Source organism: Haliotis rubra, unplaced genomic scaffold (assembly GCF_003918875.1).
Source record: "Haliotis rubra isolate DU_JTF1 unplaced genomic scaffold, ASM391887v1 Scf96, whole genome shotgun sequence".
Lineage (NCBI taxonomy): Eukaryota > Metazoa > Mollusca > Gastropoda > Lepetellida > Haliotidae > Haliotis > Haliotis rubra.
Genome location: NW_025767701.1, coordinates 1,304,098 through 1,324,981, shown reverse-complemented (window position 1 = coordinate 1,324,981; position 20,884 = coordinate 1,304,098). Strand labels below are relative to the sequence as shown.

The 20,884-nt window shown below is 38.9% G+C and overlaps 1 protein-coding gene across 2 annotated transcripts; it reads right to left on the bottom strand.

Moving 5' to 3' along the window:
- Nucleotides 1-4,898: 4,898 nt before the first annotated feature.
- On the bottom strand, nucleotides 4,899-19,214 carry LOC124265049 (COMM domain-containing protein 4-like). Of its 2 annotated transcripts, none has more exons than XM_046699839.1 (9): nucleotides 19,193-19,214; nucleotides 17,285-17,356; nucleotides 14,454-14,519; nucleotides 12,877-12,916; nucleotides 11,349-11,468; nucleotides 9,733-9,813; nucleotides 7,841-7,902; nucleotides 7,002-7,116; nucleotides 4,899-5,308 (listed from the first exon to the last, which is right to left on the bottom strand). In XM_046699839.1, exons 1-9 carry the CDS (start codon nucleotides 19,193-19,195, stop codon nucleotides 5,265-5,267), a joined length of 603 nt encoding a protein of 200 aa, XP_046555795.1. In that variant the 5' UTR covers nucleotides 19,196-19,214; the 3' UTR covers nucleotides 4,899-5,264. The 2 variants fall into 2 exon arrangements, with proteins under 2 accessions (XP_046555795.1, XP_046555794.1); XM_046699838.1 differs by having other exon boundaries at nucleotides 19,121-19,194.
- Nucleotides 19,215-20,884: the final 1,670 nt, after the last annotated feature.

Sequence of the window (20,884 nt, the reverse complement as noted above, 5' to 3'; positions counted from 1 at the left end):
CTTTTGATTGGCTAACCGATGTTTTTTGTTTCCAAAATCCGAACCCTTGTGCATGTTATGGATTTGGATGACCCCCAGTTGTCCTCCATAAAACAAACTGCAAACGAACTCTATATCTTATAACAGAACGCTAACGTTTTCATGACCCTTCCAAGATATGTGTATGCTTGTTCTACCCTACCCCAGACACGGTCAAATATGTTGGAGACCCCTCCAGATTCCTTCTGACCCACCAATAATAAATGACCGCCCCCTCACTAACAAATAAATAAAAACATTCCTCTTGAAGGCGGCTTGGAGGTCAGTCATTTGGTTTCTGTTTCATCATCATCATCATATGTGCTTCCTCCTCGATTGCGTGTCTATCAGTTCAACCATCACCACGTATCTGTATAACTGTATATAGTTTTAACTTGAGCTCAGGAAGCGCTTTGAGCATATCCCTGTGACGTGGAAAGGCGCTATATAAATGACCTATTATTATTATTATTATCTCAAACTTCTGAGTATTCATTCCTCAGCATAATCAGATCCCCATATTGTGTAATATATACAGACCAGTTTTAATAGCGTGACACACCGTAATTATTACGTTCACTAACAGGCATACCCAAGAAAGGACATATTAATGCTTATGAAAAAGGGTCATTCAGCTTATGTTAGAATAGAGCGCCGGAAAGCTGTTCATTCCCAAATCAGCAACAACCGCATCAGTCTTGAGCTGTCGGAACCAGTGTGCGAAATAGACACTGGCCCGCTAGCCCGTGGCTAGTAAAACTCCTGGGCTAGTATATGTCCTCTGTCACTGGCCCGACTGGCTGGGGTCGTTTTGTAAATATATCACTCTCTCCAAATTGTTATGTTATAATACACTTTCAAATCATGCGAGTTTATGGCCTGATAAAACTGTTCATGAAACCCATGTCAACATTCAGACTAGTGAATTATATTTTGGGCTAGTAACTTTCAGGCATTTCTAGCCTGACTGGCTTGCAAAATTTGGAAACTATACTTCTCATCAAAAGTTTCGACTCACTAGTGTAAATATAGCCACTTACTTCAGGCAACTGTTCTAAACTACATTTTGCAAAATAGCCCATACTATATACATAACGTATAGTGAGTGTTTTAAGTGAGTCTAAACTTTTGAAGAGAAGTGTATTTCACACACTGGTCAGACCCACTCGCTCACCAGTCTACTGTCGTGGACAGAACCATCCCATACACCTCTTCTTGGTTCACAGATGAAATCTTTACTTTAGGAAAATGTCTTTTCTTCCACGGCTACCTCTAAATTGTCTTCCCGATATCATCAAAACTGCTACCACTGTCCTTTCTTTCAAATCAAAGCTAAAGACTCATGATCACTTGTTTGATAAATAGAGACGAGCACAGTTGTCTCGATATTCATGGAACCAAGAAAAATATCGAGTTATCCGAAATTCGAGACATCCGACATTCGAGACATCCGAACAGGGCATATCATCACATATCACTATGAAAGAAAACAAAACGAGTCTCAGTATGTTTTGATTCGAAACTATAATCCGTGATCAGTAGTGTTTAGTCGTAACGGTGATCCCTTCCTAATAAATAATAACAAACAAGTGACACCTTCAACTCAATTAGCCCTAATTAGTTTACACTACCGCATCCCTTTGATTCATGCCGCACCGTGTGGAAACAACCTCAGTTCAGGGAGATACTTGCCCATGATAGGTAGGTGAATATCGAATTTCTTTGCAAATATCGAGTTAAAAGGGTAATTTTGCTTGTTGGGACCATGAAATATCGAGACATCCGTATCGAGCTAAAAGAGCTTGAATAATGGTAAATTATGAGTTCGGCACAACGGTGCTCGACTGTACTATAAAATTCCAGGTTAAACTCTGCATGAGCACACAGCACATCATGAATGTGAATACTTTTTGCTACACTTTAAAGAATACACGTGTATCATTATCTTGATCACATCTAAGAGAGTGACGCTTATTTATGACCTTCCCTGTACATATATTGTAGTTAGTCATATTTGTCATTGTATAAATAAACTTTGTAAATAACTGTCTTTAGTAATCATTTGAGGCATTGGGGTAACCTAGTGGTTAAAGTGTTCGACACACGTGCCAAAGGCCCGGTTCGATTTCCCACTAGGGTCCAATGTGTGAAGACCATTTCTGGTGCCCCCAGCCGTGATTTTGCTGGAATATTGCTAAAAGCGGGGTAGAACCATACTCACTCACTCTAATCATCATTCATGTTTTTCCAGAATGTTCTACTGAGAAGCAGAATATTGTTTTATGTCACAAGCATCAATGGTCAATGCAGTCAGTCTGTGAGTGAGAGAGTTTATAGTTTCATACCACACTCATCAATATTCCAGATATATGGTGATGGTCTGCAAATAATCAAATCTGGAACAGACAATCCAGTGATCAACAGCATGAGCGTCAATCTACGCAATTGGGATATGATATGTGTAATCAAGTCAGCGAGCCTGACAACCGCCTCTTACAAGCATGAGGTGAGGTGAAATTGGTTTTTACGTCGCGCTTGAGAATATTTCGCTCATATGACGACGTGCATGCATGTGTATGTGTATGTGCGGCTGCTTGTACTAGCCCAGACATAAGCTGGTTTTATAGAGCTAGCCCACTGAGATACCATGCCGCAGTGAAGCATGAATACCCCACTCAGACACATTATACTGACTCCGAGCCGACCAGTCCTTGTTGTACCCATTAATGCCGAGAGCCAGGGAGGGACCAACAAGTACCATATTTTAACGTCTTTTTGGTATGACGCGGTTGGGGATCGAACCCGCCACCTTCCGCTCTCCGGGCGGGCGCTCTAACCACTACACCCCGGAGGCGGTCCGACAAGATGAACATAGCTCTGATCTCCCTGCACAACAGTGTAAGCTTGGTATCAGATCAAAGCCTGAAGTGACGCACATCTCAGACATTTAGTCGAACAAGTACAATGGGGTAGTCTGGTGGGTATAGCAATCATATCACACATGGGTACAATGTGTGAAGCCCATTTCTGGTGTCCCTTACTGTGATATTGCTGAAATATTACTAAAAGCTGCAGAAAACTAAACACAATCATTCTATAGAGCTTAGTGTGTTACATAAATAAATCATGGATCTTATTCTATCATAGGATATTTATATATCATAGGATATTTATATAGCGCACATATCCACGCACTAGTGCATGCTCAAGGCGCTGGTATTTTTCCCTCGATCATTGGATGTCAATCTCAACGGCACATCGCATTATCAATCTCAAGTCCCTGGGGAGTATACAACTCTTGCAGCCACTAGGCGCACCGAGTTATTGTGGCTTTCTCATCCTAACGAGGTATCTAACCCATTCTAACCCATGAATGGCCAATCTAGCAATGTTTCAGCTATGTGAAAATATTTCGGTCTGGACAAGACAATCCAGTGATTGACACAGTTGATGACACACTCTGGATACATGCATCAACCAAGTGAAGGAGTCTGACCGCCAAACAACTGCCTCTTATGACAAGCATAGGTTTCTGAAGACCAATTCTATGTGTGAGTGAGTTTAGTTTTAAGCCACTTTAGCAATATTCCAGCAATACCACGGCAGGGGACACCAGAAATGGGCTTCACACATTGTACCCCTGTGAGGGTGGTGGCAGGGTAGCCTAGTAGGGCCAGGCGATAATACCGGTTAACCGGTACATTGTAATTCGAACTTCACAATACGATATATTGCGGTGACCTTTTCGCGAACCGGTTCACCCGATACGATCGGCAATTTCCGTGACCATGATCGGTAATTTTCGTGATGTAGTAAAAAATACTAATGACATTTGTATTTCCTTTATATTATTATACATTATTAGTTTTGAGAATGTTTATTGGTCATATAATTGCATTTGCATGACTTTTCAACCATATAAACAAAACACTTGTTGCAGGGATAAAAACAAAACAAAATGGAGGATGCTGCTGCAGACGCTTTTTCTGGAGTTTCAAACTTTAAAGAGAAGTCTTCATTTGGGAAACATTTTCAATTGATATCTTGTACAATCACATCTGAGTCCTGACAGTGGTCAGTGGCATTGTTTCAAATTGAGAAAAGGGAGGGTGCAGAGTTTCAATGATTTCATTACCTTAAACCATGTGTGACACTTCCACAATATATTGCAATACATATTGCAATTCGCCAACACATATCACAATATATCGCAATACGAAAAATTTGGCAATACCCAGCCCTATAGCCTAGTGGCTTAAGTGTTCACTCATCACGAAGAACACGGGTCTTCAACTTGACAAGTGGATGCTTTAACCACTAAGCTAAAACACCCCCACCCCCCAAAAAAACCAATTCTATCCCAGATCTTTAAATATTTGTGGTGAGTACATTAAAAACAGTGACATTAATTAAATAATCACAAACAGATGACACTTCTTGAAAGACATTTATTGACATACATTTCATGGAATGTACACCTACGTATCAGCTAGTGTATATTTGCTCAGTGTGACATCACACTGACCTTTTAAATAAACTAATAATTCCATCTACATAAGACATGATATGGTTCCATTAAAATATATAATTGTATCACCATCAAACATTCAGGTATCAGGGAGTAAGTGTTGTTTTATGCCTCAACTGGCAATATTCTCCACATACCACTGACAGTGATTGACAGGGTGAGTCTGATCATTTTTGTAAGAACCTTACCTAGTCGGACCTGGAATGTAAACAAGGGGAGACAAGCATGTTTGTTTGTTGTTTAACGCCGTTCTCAGCAATATTCCAGCTATATGACGGTGGTCTGTAAATTATCGAGTGTGGACCAGACAATCCAGAGATCAATATTATGAGCATCGATCGAAGTCGGTATACGATGACATGTGTGAACCAAGTCAGCGAGTCTGACCACCCGATCTCATTAATCGCCTCTTACGACAAGCATGGGTTACTGAAGACCAAGTCTAAGCCGGATCTTCACAGATAGGAGACAAGTATGATGAAATGGGGACCAGTATGTCCTTAAATCTCTGCTGAGTGAATATGCTGAGAATCTGCCTGAGATGCATCTTCGGTTAAAATATACCCCTTGAAACATGTAATTGATCCACTCACAACAGTGGCTTACAGGCTAGCAATCACATAACCTTCCACACGTCATGAATGTGTAACTGTTCAAGTTCCCATGTGGACACGCCTGGTAGAGTTGATCTTGTCCGGTAGGACTGCTGAGCATGAAGCTATGAGGCCAGAGTGTCCATCATTGAATCAGCCTGTTTCAGCTCTGAAACACACAAATCAAAACTTATAAAGCATTGCTTAACATTCAGACCACCACCTGCTGCAGTTGAGATTCCCCTGGACAAAGGGAGACAATTTGTCATGTGTGTGGCAGAGTTTAATGTGGTACCAACAGTAGGCAGTTCTTATCTTATATAGACTGTTTGCGGTGAAAACGTACCGATGAATTTCACTTTAAGCAAAAAAGTAAATCAAATAAAGTGAAATTAAGATTGCGAATCCTCATAATTTTACCTTGCCATTTGTAAATTTAAATCTCAGACTTTTATTCAACTTAGGATAAAAGTTGTTTAACAAACGATCATAGTTTCACGTTGGTATTATTGGTTTGTATTACAAGGGGGTATGCACATTAAATGAAACACCGAGAACAAGGAGGGTTGGCCTAAGTTAACGTTCATCACATACCGCACCTGGATTTGTTTGACTGTTCCAACTACTGAGCTTACCCCCTTGTAATACAAACCAATATAAGCGATTTGAAACTATGATCGTTTGTTAAACAACTTTTTCCCAAGTTGAATAAAAATCTAAGATTTAAATTTTCAATTGGCAAGATAGAATTATGAGGATTCGCAATCTTAATTTCACTTTATTCGATTTACATTTTTGTTTAAAATGAAATTCACCAGTATATTTTCACTGCAAACAGACTATAGATACTTTCTAATTGTTCAATGTCCAAGTCAATCATGTCAGATGATGTCAACACAAATTCCTACTTCTGAGTATTCATTCCTCAGCATAATCAGATCCCCATATTGTGTAATATATACAGACAAGTTTTAATAGCGTGACACACCGTAATTATTGCGTTCACTAACAGGCATACCCAAGAAAGGATATATTAATGCTTATGAAAAAGGGTCATTCAGCTTATGTTAGAATAGAGCTCCGGAAAGCTGTTCATTCCCAAATCAGCAACAACCGCATCAGTCTTGAGCTGTCGGAACCAGTGTGCGAAATAGACTATAGATACTTTCAACTTGTTCAATGTCCAAGTCAATCATGTCACGATGATATCAACACATATTCCGACCTTCTAGACTTGTATTCAGTTTCATGCATTCTTAAGTTTGATGATACCTGAAATATTTTGTTATACAAACAGTAAATCCTGAAGAGGTTTCCTACTTAGGTATGATACACTTAAAAAAACATCCAGACTTCTTTTTGTATGTCCAACAGATAGAATGAGGGCATAAATTTGGCTGACCGTGTGTCCAGGTTGTCCATCTTATCTGCCACAATATCACCTACCATTCAGGAGAACTCGGAACTTGTCTGCAGACACAGTGAATGCGACAGGTTCTGTTGACCGTGTGTCAGAGGTTCTCGATCATATTGCCCACAATATCACCTACCATTCAGCAGAACTCGGAACTTGTCAGCAGACACAGTGAAGGCCACAGGTTCTGTTGACCGTGTGTCTGAGGTTCTTCATTCTATTGCCCACAATATCACCTACCATTCAGCAGAACTCGGAACTTGTCAGCAGACACAGTGAAGGCCACAGGTTCTGTTGACCGTGTGTCTGAGGTTCTTCATTCTATTGCCCACAATATCACCTACCATTCAGCAGAACTCGGAACTTGTCAGCAGACACAGTGAAGGCCACAGGTTCTGTTGACCGTGTGTCTGAGGTTCTTCTTTCTATTGCCCACAATATCACCTACCATTCAGGAGAACTCGGAACTTGTCTGCAGACACAGTGAATGCCACAGGTTCTGTTGACCGTGTGTCTGGGTTCTTCATTTCAAGCCTAATCTGTACACTTGGCTCGTTGATATCCTGATGAAAAGAACAACTTATTAACCATTACTCAGCAAACAGGCTTTCAGATGTGTTCGTTTGTAAAGTACTGACAGAATGCCATCAAAAACTTGGTATAATCACCAAAACATCTAAATGACATGTGAATCCAGCCAGATCCCAGTCAGTGACTGACAATATTTTATAAACGTCACACATTAATTCCAACAGTAATGTATCTTTCTACTCCAAACTGAGCCAATCAGGAAAATACTGGTATAAGCAAGACACATATTTAATCTCATGCTACATAACCCTTAGTATTAGCATAAGCTGACAAAAAACAATTGACAATAAAACGATTGATTACATAAATGAAAGGCTGTATCATGTATCTATCCTTTTCATCGATTCCCCACAGGCAGACAAAACTGTGTGAGTGAGTTTAGTTTTACACCCCACTCAGCAATATTCCAGCTATATGGCAGCGGTCTGTAAATAATCGAATCTGGACCAGACAATCCAGTGATCAACAGCATGAGCATCGATCTGCGCAACTGGGAACCGATGACATGTGTCAACCAAGCCAGCGAGCCTGACCACCCGATCCTGTTAGTCGCCTCTTATGACAAGCATGGGTTACTGAAGGTTCATTCTAACCCTGGTCTTCAAGGGCTGATAAAACTGCGGGATCTAAGTGAAGACAATTTCATGTACAGGGGACCGAGGTGGACACAAGCAGGGGGTGATGCTGACCACTGACCTTTAGTTCACTAGAGCTGAGGATGTAGTCCACCCTCCATTTGACATTCTCCAGGGAGGACACTGAAACACAATATTTACAATATCCTAATCCATGTGCTCAGAAATCACAGACTAAATACAATATCTTCTAAGCCTGTGTCCACAGTCCCACAATGCATCCATGGAATGTCATGTGACTAGACTGTTACAGCTGGATATACTGTTCTAAACATGGTAGATATGCATTAATATTGCCTCCTATGGTTTACGATAATCACAGAAGTAACTGAAACATAAAGATATGGTCATCAATATCCCCTGCCACAGGGTTCTGTTCCTATTTGGTACTTCTTTGTTAACTCCACCATGACATTCATGTCCTGAAAACACATACCACATTTGGTTTCCCTATCTATAACTGTTTCTGAGAAAATCTGTTCCTATATTGGGGATAACGTGCACCAAGTCAAGAAACACAGGCCATAACTCTGTAAAGAATGGTAACATGGTTTCCATTTTTGAACTCCATCAAGGCATTTGTGTCCTGAAAATACATACCACATTTGGTTTCCCTATCCAGAGGCCCAGATAAACTGCGTTATCCGGGTAAAATACGCATAGAAAATTTCCAATTACGCATTGAAAAATAATTGTTGCGTACCAATTACGCATTTAAAATGTCAGATACGCAAAAAGTTTTAAACAAATGCGTACGAAATATATTAATAAAAATCGCTTGCGTAATGAAAAAGACATCGATTTCTATCAAGTTGTACTGTCAGTATAGCATGAGTGATTTTTTATGAAATCATTTCCATTATATTTAAGTCGGTTTTGCTTCGGGTATGACTTAAGGCAGAACATACCTGCTTAGTAAACTTACTCAATGACATAATACTTAGGTGAGTAAAATGACTGAAATACATGAAATATGTGAAATACGCACATATTTAAAAGCAGTGGGTAACGGAAAATGAAATACCCACTCAAAATTCATAATACCCACTCAAAAAAATACAGTGGGTACAGTACCCACATGAGCTAAATCTTATCTGGAGGTCTGCCTATCTATAACGTTTTTTGAGAAAATCTGTCCCCATCATCTCAGACAGACAGACAGAGAGAGCTCAAACTTATATCCCCCTCCCACTTTATGACGGGGGATAATCATATAGAGAAGATATTTAATCCAAACATAAACCGTCATCAAATTGCTTATCATTTGTTTTCCTGCGTGAATAGAACAACCCTGAACAAGGATTGACACTGTCTGTCTGTTTGTTTTCTGCATAACATTAATCGTCTGTAATTATTAAATCTGACATCTCATTCTTAATCAACCAAGAAACCGAGACTTACCACTAGTGTTGGAAATTGGTTAAAATCTCATAATTGTTGATTGGTTCATTACAACCAATCAATCATCGAAAATAATTGGTTAGCGTTATTTTTCAAATTTGCCTGGTAATGTTTGTTAAATAAAGAAAAAACATGTAGTTCTTTGGGGTTTTTGCACAAAATGCATTTGCAAATTTCACATAGTTAAAGGATGACTAGTATGTTAGGAACATAAATTTCCTGGAGTCTTTACGATAAATTCAATCATGACTTGGAACAGGCTTGTGATGCTTATGAAATGAAACAGACAAATCATACCTTATGAAAAATATTGTTCATGCAAACAAGTGTTCCAAAATTGTTTGTGTTCGATTATGAGAAAACATGATCTTGCTTAGTCGTTTAGTCATTGCGACCAATCTTCGATTATTTCAATAAATCGCACCACCACTACTTACCACGCTGATCTTGTCTCCTCTGACAACAAGTTATGGCCTGTATTCTTACCTGATCTCCTCACGGATCAAACTAAAAGATCTGATTTCAGTCAGATGGGAAGTCAGCAGTACTTACAGCGGAGAGACTGTTCCTGCAGTCGTATTTGCAGCTTGTCTAGACTGTCACTGTAAGACTTGGTAAGAGAGGTCGCATGTTCTGTGAAACACAAGAATAATTTGGTTTTGTGAGTTTTATATATTCCCTTGTTTGTAGCTGAATGCCACTCTCACAATATTCCAGATGTATCACAGCAACCTGTGAACAATCCAGTCTGGACCAAGCTATCCAGTGATCAATATTGTCACCAGCTACACACTCAACTAAGTCTGTGATCAGTGTCGCTGCTTCTTATAACAAGCAGGGGTTGTTGGGTAGGCTTTATTATTATTATTATAGGATATTTATATAGCGCACATATCCACGCAACTAGTGCATGCTCAAGGCTCTGGTATTTTTTCCCTCGATCATTGGATGTCAATCTCAACAGCACATCGTATTATCAATCTCAACTCCCTGGGGAGTATACAACTCTTGCAGCCACAAGGCGCACCGAGTTATTGTGGCTTTCTCATCCTAACGAGGTTAGGCTTGTGGGTAAAGCGTTTGCTCACCACACCGAAGACCTGGGTTTGATTCCCTACATGGGTTCAATGTGTGAAGCCAATTGTTGATGTCTTGATGGTGTTGGAATATTGCTAAAAGTGGCATAAAACTAAACTCACTCACTTTTATGATAAGCACGGGCTATTGTTAACTATATTTCATCTTCACATTGGCACTTCTGGGAAATGTGTGATTTCCATTAAGGTATATTTGCTGACATTTGCTGAAGATGTGAATAGTAGCCTCAGTTTACTGTACCTGTGAATTGCGCAGATCGATGCTCATGCTGTTGATCACTGAATTGTGTGGCCCAGACTCGATTATTTACAGACCACCACCATATAGCTGGAATATTGGCGTAGTGTGGCGTAAAACTAAACTCACTCACTCAGTTTACTGAACAGTTGTTGTACATCATGTTCTGAAAAACCTAAGGACATGATTCAAGAAAATGGAGGCTGATAAGCACTATGTCAGCAGGAGTTATCTCCCTTATGTAATTGATACTAAAATCAAGAAATAAAACCTTTTAATAATGTCTCTGAAAGCATCCATATAAATGTGAATCTCATCTCCCTCCTCAAGCAGCAAGATAGCAGACAGGGGAAACAAGTAAATATAAATAATAAAATCTATAAAATGTTTTTAATGCGTGTAAATTATTCAACGAAATTTCAAACTCTAGATCACTTGGTTGTCATCTTTAAATTAGACCATAATGTTGGTGAAGTTGCCTTGCTTCAGAAGCAATTTGTTTATGATTGTGAAAGATGAAAGATTGATCTGTATTTTGCATGCATGTGCTGTACGAAAATATTTTTTATCACATTACAGAAAATTGAGATGAGAAAACTTTTTATTATTTAATGTTGGAGTGACAATTCAGGAAACACACAAAACGTATCAGAGAGTCAATGTTGTCCGATTTTACCTTATTTTATCACTCTTTGCTGAACACATTTTGGCTAATACATAATTATAACAAACGGACAAGACCAAAACCCAATTTTTACTTCCGTCACTTTGTAATAAGTATATTCATCACATACAAGGTTTATTGTATAGTATGACTACGATCAGATTGTTACCTTTAGGAAGACCAAGCTGTTGGAGCTCGTTAGACAAGGTGTCCCCATCCACACTGTACTTGCCCGCACTCGTCAAGATAAACGTCAGAGCCGCAATGCTAGCTTTCACATCGCCCATCTCTGGATATCAAGATGAGATGAGAAAATCAGTATTACTCATAAATATGACAAGTGGGTGCAAATAGTACACGCCATATATCCCCCTGAGTTAATCAATTTATTCAGTTCACTTCTCGCCATGGTAACATGCTTCTAAAATTTTACTGTGCATCTACCAGTGAAGGTCCGGATTAGAATGAACCTTCAGTAACCCATGCTTGTCGTAAGAGGCGACTAACGGGATGTGGTGGTCAGGCTCGCTGACTTGGTTGACACACATCATCGGTTCCTAAATGCACAGATCGATGCTCATGCTGTTGATCACTGGATTGTCTGGTCCAGACTCAATTATTTACAGACCACCGCCATATAGCTGGAATATTGCTGAGTGTGGCGTAAAACTAAACTCACTCACTTACTGTGCATCTCTGAGTGGCATCACTTCTCAAACAAAGAAAATTTTACAGCACATTTCGTTTTCGGTATTGCCTTCTAATTTATTCTGTTAATGTAATACAATCACTTTATCAATATTTCATGTGCATCGGTAAGTCAACCAAACTGAAACTAAAAACAAATGACAAAACTTATTTGAAAACCAAGAACTAATGATGTAATCAGGTAATACAACTTAAATATTGGGTAAAAATTTTGGTTAAGCCTGCAAGCATAGGATATAGCTTTGACAAACCAATGATACCCCAGGATATTATAAATGGCAGAGGAACATAACAAGGACTACATAGGGGCACAAACTTGAACACAATCCAGATGCCTTTGACCATGTGCTATGTCCCCGGAACAAATGTAGATGGGGATATATTTCTGGGAGTGCAATGTCAATCAGACCTCTGTTACCAATTCTGACAGCAAATCAGCCATTTCCGACCACATCAAAGCAAGCCCCAATCATCAAATAGAGTGGTCTGACATCACCATTCTCTCTAACAAACAAACAAACAAACAAACAGACTTCACTAAACGCAAGCTCACCGAAGCCATCCACATCAAACGCCAAAAGCCCACCATCAACCGAGACCATTCCATCAGCTTATGATGCACTCATCCACCAAGCCCAATCTACTGTATAAACTCTGCTGTATAAACATCTCATTATTATTTGTACATCATTGGCTTCAACACCTGTCCTTTGTCTACTCTCTGGCTTCATCAGCTTTCTGCCTAGCCAATTATGTTAATTATGTTGTTTTCTTTATTACATTGTTACATCCAGTATATATATACTTCCCCCTTCTTCATGTTCTATTATGCTTGACAACGGTACAAGAATCTGTACCGAAACGTCGCACTCACGAATAAACAGAAGTTGTTATCCATAAAGTTTGTTCTATATTGTACTTCCCAACTTCTAAAAATGCCACTCAAAGAAGTTAAAATTGGAAAGAGCTGAAATAAAGAAGCATCTCACCAAATTTAGCATCTGATGTCAGCTTGTAGACTTTGTCATACTGCAATGAAACAAACATAGTAGCAACACCTGCATGTAACAACACAGCAATATACTTTAGTATACAGTGGGCTGACTCTCTGTTATCTCCTATTTCTGGTGTCTCCCGCCGTGATATTGCTGGAATATTGCTAAAAGCGGCATAAATCCAAATTCACTCACTCACTCTTTGTTATCCAGCATCTGTTTAAGTTAGTTTAAATCAACTTCTGTCTTATCCAGCATGTCTTTAAAGTTTAAAGCAGTCTCCTTCCAAATAAAGACTCTCTTAATGCAGTCTCTAACTATTAAATATTTGGTCCTCCTTGTTTGGAGTTTCCAAAAATAAGACCAGTGTATAAACATAGCCTGTCCCACCGTCCTTGACGGTCTATTTTTGTGAAGGACGGTCTACTAAATAAGTAAGGCCGTCCTTTGGTCGGGAGAAATATTCAGTCTAAGTAAACTTAGGCTCAGTATTATTCAATACTCTGCTATACTGAGTCTAACAAAACCTATTAGAAGGTTGCGTCAGCTAACCTTTTGGACTGACCAATCAGAACACAGCTTACCAAAAGTAATCATGAAAGTTACAAAAGTTAACATTTGCACACACCGTTTGAACCTTTACCTAAAAAACTTGAATGATTCCGAATGCTATTTTCACACGATTGCTTCCGAGTGATACACGCAATGAGTAAACAGTCGCAGAAAATAGTGTTTTTGTAAATATTTAAGGATGTCATCTGGCGAAAATATAAGCAAACAGTAACCATGTCATTAGAAACCCATAAGAGTATATACTGCAGGTCAAATATCTGTGTTTTATGCAGATTTCGTTTGTTGATAGATCAGTGTCAGCGACCAGGGAAGAGAAAATCCAAAAACTGTTCTGTAAGTCCCGCCAAACCCAAACAAGTAGTCGCTGTCTGATTGGTTAAATCCGTTCGACCGTTTCGCGTTTGATTGGACGGTCACAGGTCGCTCAAAGGCTAGCTGACATGACCTTCTACTAGGTTTTGTTAGACTCAGTATAGCAGTGTAATGACTAATACTGAGCCTAAGTTTACTTAGACTGGGGAAATATTTAAATATTTTTGGACTGGCTGTGTTTGTTCAGGACTGGTCACTTTGTTGGACAGCAAGTTCCTGGACAGGCCATATTTCAAAACTATTTTATACACTGATAACACTCAAACAAATTTACGGAACACTTGATTCTTTCGAATTAAAATAGTTAATCTGTTATGCAATTGGGCGGTCTTCAAATTATTTCAAGTATTTTCTCTTCACTACACAGATAACTTATCCCTTCAAAATAAATGAATTGTGTGACATTTCAAGTTTCATTGTTGAAAACACCCACTCTTAATTAAAGTACGTGCTTGTTCTTTACTATTCTCCGAGATTTTGTTAAAATAACCAAGGGTTCTCAGAAAGTAACACAGCCTTTTAGATTTTGTGTCCCTGTTTTTGATGAATGCCTTCTGATTATTTAAAGCACATATCCCCTGTTATCCAATCCCTAGACCCATAAATGCTGAATACACAATACTTACATCTAGCCCTGCCCCAAGAATATCCTTGATAACTTGGACACATAGAAGCTTCATTTTCACAGATGTCTGAAAACCAATCATAATCATCAACATCACCATTATCATCATCATAAAATATAAATGTTAACGACATGGGGAGGTTCTTCAGAATCATGTCAGACATAAGTGGATAAGGAAATCAAACACACATACATATTAAAAGATCAGTCCCTAAGGCCAAAATATGTGTCTGTTTCCGGCAACCCGACCGACCCTATCCAAAACACACACACACACATTCTTTTTTTAACCAAGTCAATATCATGACTGGAGTGCAGTTCAACTCATCCAAATCGAGTATGATATTTTCATATTTTTCAGTGTTCGCAGGGCTAAAATGGATTGAATCGAATTGGCATAATAGATCCTCACTGGCCAAATCTGCAAATAAATAACATAAATAATGATTTGATATAGAAATCTTTCAATGTTTTATCATAAGGCATTGTCACTACATGATATGATACTCTTGAAGACCTCAGGTGCCCACCTGGTGCCACTAAGAAATAAAAATAGAGTAACAACAAAAGATAAAACCGACCCACCTACCCTATTTTTAAAAAGCATGTAATAGGAAAGGGACATATATTTCTTTTTGCCTAATCCTCTCTGGTGCATGAAAAAGAGATGCTAAAAATATAATTTGGCAGACATGAACAAACAGTGGAAAGATTACAAATGTCAGTTGAGGCCACACCACACGGTAACCCCCCATTACCCCTACATGCCACTACCCCTACAGCTTATAACAACATAGTTTACGGTCTGTTGCACTGTTAATCCACTGCCTGTTACCTATTCCACACAATGGACTAATCCCGTTAAGAGACATAACAACACACAACTAAAAGGTTGAGAGAATGATTTTAATGAAAAGTGATCATCATTTGTCATCATCAAGATTTTGATAAGAATTAACAATAATTCGTCATCATGATTCTTTGATGGACATTAACAATTAATTGTTAACATTCAATGTTAACATAGTCATTTGTGTCAAGTGTTTCAGTCTATGAACATTCAGTGTTTCAATCTATCCCAGCTGAAGCAGATAGCCGACGGCGTCCAAGAACTGAAGAGGTGATTTCTGTCCAAGCTCAAGCTGCTCCTTGAGTCTACACAGGCGATTGTCAATCTCCCTGAAGACTCGCTTTCTGCTTGTTGTCGCATCACCAAAGTCTATCTTCACCCTCTCAGCATGTCCAATTCTCCTAATGACTTCTACAAATACATACATACATACCTGTATATGTTCGGATGCCTGTGTGGAATTTCACGGTTCAGTCGGTTGTGAAAACCTTCTAGATTGTTGATTGTCGTCGGCCCAGTTGTCAGGTTGTGGTTCCACAGGGGAAGTAGAAATCTGGCTGTGTCGTCGACCCAGGTTGTCACGATGTAATCGCTGAAGTCGACTGCTCTTGGGACGTCTGGAGTGTCGTCCATGGCTTCTACCAGCGTGTCCTGGGCCGTGTCTTGAGGGAGTAGAGGTAGCCCAGCTGCTCTCCTGATCCACTTGGTGACTTCGGGGCTTTCTTTGTAGGCAACAGCCAGTCCAAGATCCTGAACCTTCCTCCAAATGGCTTGACAGAAATGGAAGAAACAACCCTTCACGACACAGCAGTTGGAAATTCAGTCTCTAAGGCATGGATTGCTGCTAACTCAAGTCTGTCTGGATACAGGATGGGACAAGCGCCTGTTGAGTCTCCGCTGAACTTCATCCTTGAGGAGTCTGAAGAGTCTGGAGTAGGTCGTCGCCTGGCGGTCGGGAAGTAAGGCGAAGATGAGGGGATATGTGGTGGTCCCACGCCTGGCATGTATGATATAGACTTGATTCCATCGTGCAGGGCAGGCCTCTCCTCGTGACATATCAAACTCAACATTACGCAGACCAGCCATGTTGATGCCATGTTAGTTTGTTGTCAACAGCTATATACTATACCGAACTATCTCAATTTACTTTCTCGCCTCACCTTCTCATTTCCCTTCACTTCTCAATAATACTGTGTATCTTTTATCATGGCAATAAAACAACTTAATTTCAACATTTAACAACCTACACATTATCCAATTTGTAAAATTGTTCTACTCAGTAGAGGTTTATCTTTCATCATGAAACTAAAACAACTTTTAGCTAATCCCAAATTTCCTTGACACAAAACACTAAAGAACAGTTTAATCCCTCCCTTGATCTCATCTGTATACTCTATGCACTAATCTATCTTTGTGTTAGTTCATTATGCCAGACAGGTAAATGCCGTGTGTTGTTTTAACTAATTGTAGGGGTACTGGGCTGTAGGGGTAGTGGCATGTAGGGGTTATGGGATACAACCCACCACACTACATTGTTTAATGACTGTCACAACATATCCTCAAGAGATCTCTTGAGACCTTCACAGATATTTACTGGGGTTTACTGAGACACACTAAGAAGTCAATAACCAACTCCATGTCTACAAATAGGGTTTTATGCATGCTATTGAAGTCTTACATTTAGTTCATTTTGCTGATAGCCAGGACAAAACTCACAGCAATTGCTTTATAAAGTTTTACATTAAATTCAAAATGAAGAAAACATTTAAAAAAATAACACAAACGTTTTGACTTTTGAACCAAATAATGCTTTGTCACAACATACCTGCCAAAACATTTTGGTTAAAATGCTGAAATTAACCCTCTATTTCACAAGCCATATTCCTTCCATGTATCATTTCCTTCACACTTCCTCACAACTGTTTGAAACATACTGTTAAGCTGTTCTCAATATTAATAAAATACAGAAATACATAACTCACCATTTTCGACAGAATGCTGATTTCTGCCAGAACCCAATCTGGACAGTCCAGGTCCCCACAGAATCTGAACCTCTGAAACATAACGGATCAAGAGTAACAACTGATATAAACTAGGCTGACTGAGTTTGGCCTTATGCCGCTTTTAGCAATATTCCAGCAACATCACAGCGGGGGACACCAGAAATGGGCTTCACACGTTGTACCCATGTGGGGATTCAAACCCAGGTCTTCGGCGTGACGAGCCAAGGGTTTAACGACTAGACTACCCCACCGCCCCGATATAAACTAGGAGCTTGTGAGCAAGTGAATATGGTTTTACAGCGATTTTAACAATATTCCAGCAATATCAATTTTTGGACAATATAAACAAACACCAAATATATATGTTTTTTAAAAATACATGTAAGTTTGTGATTTGGTTTTATATAAACATATATCGATGAACGCTGTTGAGCACATTTACTGTAGCAATAAAGTCTGCTGTTCCCTGAAACTATGATTTCACAAACTAATTCAGCACTTTTTTACAAACATCCATAAACTGAACATACCACAAAACCTGTAGTAAATCATTGGTAAATAGTGTTACTTATAATATATTTTGCAAATATATTTTAAACGTTAGTTACAGAACTTCAAATGCAGCTGCCCTGGGTGAGTGTGGATGTACTCCATTGTATGTAAACATTTATACACGTGTCATTAAATACTGGTTTAAAATTATGAGAATGCCTGAAAATAGATATGTTACACATTGTTATGCAATGTTGAAATATTTTGATGCTCAAGGTTATGCAAATTGGGTGTCTTGATGTTGGTAATACTGATAATTTTATTTTTGTATTTAAGCAGCGATTGAAAGATGTATGTATGCAGGATTGGGTGCATGTCGACATGAATCCCCATTGTTATCTTCTTATTGTGCATTCAAAACCATCCTTCAGCCAGACCCATATTTACACCTCATTAAATCTGATAAATTGCACCGTGCTATAACTAAATTTCGCTGCAAGTCAACCGATTTTAATATCCAAGCTTATAGACGCGGCGTTTCTGCTGGTTCCGCAATTCCATTAACGGATGTAATCTGTCCCTTCTGTAATGATGGGGAATTTCACGAATGTCAACTTATTTTCTAAGTAATCCAAGTGCTGCCACCACCATTTATTACCTATACGATAATACATGGATGACAAGAAGTAGTAATTGTAGTATTATATGCAGTTTGCCTGAAAATGTTGTTGCTGTTTTGAGTACATCAGCTGAACTTCACAGTTGCAAAAATAATATGTAAACATAATTGCTCCACAAGGAACTACATGATTGCACATACACATTTACACACATATACAAAGTTGCAGAGAGAAAGGCTTTTGGGAAGCATAATTTGTTCAATATGAGAATTCAAGGGGATTTTCCTGGTTGTGCACGAGGTTATCCCCTGTCCGTCTGAAACCCAGTTTGTGGATTTACTGACGCTAACTGGCATCTGGCGATTGTGATAATTAAAATGGCACGGTCTAGACGACAAAGAATTGGAGTTTTATTACCCTTAATAATTCAACAATGTTTCTCTGAAGGATTTGTGATTTAATGTGTTTTCTGCTGTTATGATGCGAGATTTCTGTAAAAATAAAGACCCACTGAATTTCAGTGTTTCATGTAAATTCATTTTTAATACTGTGATAACTCAAACCTGAAGTCATGTGACACCTATCTGAAAAACACCGACGCCAGAAAGATTTGCTAATTTCACAAAACATTGACAATCAACATAGTCCAGATACATATTCATTTCAAAACTAATCATATTGTATCAATAGATAACAATCCTACCATCTGTGTTATGTAACAACGTAAAGAAGAAAGATAAAGTTATTCTGATCTATAGTAGCAGACAACACCCACCATCTTTGTAAATTAATAAACCGGACAAGTATTGTTATTTGTGTTCTTGTGGTGATATATTATTGGTCATATTAAAATCATATTTCGACATGACAAATTTTAATACTGAATCTGGGCCGATTATATGCACATTTCTGTCTTCCTGGTTATCATAAAAATCTCAATTCAGCAATAATGAAAGTTTTGGGTTTCGTCCGTATATTAGGTGACGGCCATGTTTGACTGGGTTTATGTATTCTGCTGAGCGAGTAGACTGGTTTGCTGTCTTCAATACCCAATATGACTGTATCAAACAGCGCAGGCGCTTTAAGACAGGGAAACCCGTCCATGCGTGAACAAATAATGGAACCAGTTTACAAAATAGTAATTCAGCGGCGAATGTATCAACTACAAATATTACCTTAAGAAATACTTTCTTATTATCGGTAGACATTTTATACAGAAAAGAAACATCAGGAATTCAAAAATATTTACGAAATTAATGTATTAATTATAACGGGAATGGTCGGTAATGTTATGGAAAGTACAGCCTTTGATTGGCTACATTATCGAGACTATTTTTAGCATTTGAGAAGATGTTTTCTAAGTGAGAATCAAACGTGTTTGATTTGAATAATAGAGTATAGGTTCACGTGCATATAGTTTATTTTATATTTGCGGAATAATTTGGAGATAAGCTTAGTCTTGATTTATTTACTTAAGCTGTTACAGTGTGAACCTTGACCTTTGCGCACCTGGTGGCAGGAAAATCAAGGGCAGTCACTCTTGTTTTGACTGCGGTCCCACGATCAGCATGTCCATTGCTTCCGGTTTAAGAAGTCGAAGTCGCTGACAGGTTGGTATGGCATGTTGCGACATTTGGTTCTTGTGTGGTAGAACTTTAGAAATTGTCATGCGCACGCTATTTGTTTTGCAACATGGAAACCAGTTGCGAAACCACCAAATTACAGACATCCACCGTTCGCTGAAACGTTCGCAGCAGTCACTGTACAGTCTGTCTCACGGTTTCAGCGAACGTAACAGTGTGTTGATGTTTCTGCATGAGGTCGTGTTTATTATGTTCGTGGTGATACCGATACTAGGCGATACGATAATCTACTACCATCTCTGTTGCAGAGGATTATAGTCAAAGTGCCAGACATAAAAATGAGACTTAGTGGCACAAAGTGAAATCTAATTTCAGCAATGTGAGGATTCTTTTCTTAGTTTTCCTTCCAAGGGTGGTTTGTTTGACATTGTAGATAAATCTCACACATCTTTTATTCCACATAAGGTCTCATCACTATATAATAGGATCCTTTGGCTGTCAGAGTCTAGCAGTGACAGTATAACAACAGTGGCTTGTAACACTAAAACCTGCCATCACCGTCATAATGAGTTTACATACATTTATTCATCGTAAACAGAATTGTGTCGTGCGTTTGGCATTGACGACCTTGGCCTTCATCTGCCCCGCACCGTAAGGGTGCTCACTGGCTATAAGTAAAATATGCCCCATCATAGTGTGGGGCAGGTTAAGGCCAAGGTCGTCAAGGGCACGACACAATTCTGTTTGCGATGAATAAATCTATGTAAACTCATTATGACGGTGAGGTGTAAATGTCTCTTAAAGAATTTCGACTAGCGCGCTGACAGGTGCCATGTTTTGGTGCATGTTGTTTGTGTATACTGTGAAATATACAAGAAAATGGG

Excerpts from the sequence above, each read along its gene's own strand:
- LOC124265049 (XM_046699839.1), bottom strand. Across the intron at positions 9,814-11,348 it reads ACAGCTTGGTCTTCCTAAAG|AACATGCGACCTCTCTTACC; the intron begins GTAACAATCTGA and ends TGTGTTTCACAG. Across the intron at positions 5,309-7,001 it reads GTTCCGAGTTCTCCTGAATG|AGCTGAAACAGGCTGATTCA; the intron begins GTAGGTGATATT and ends TGTGTGTTTCAG.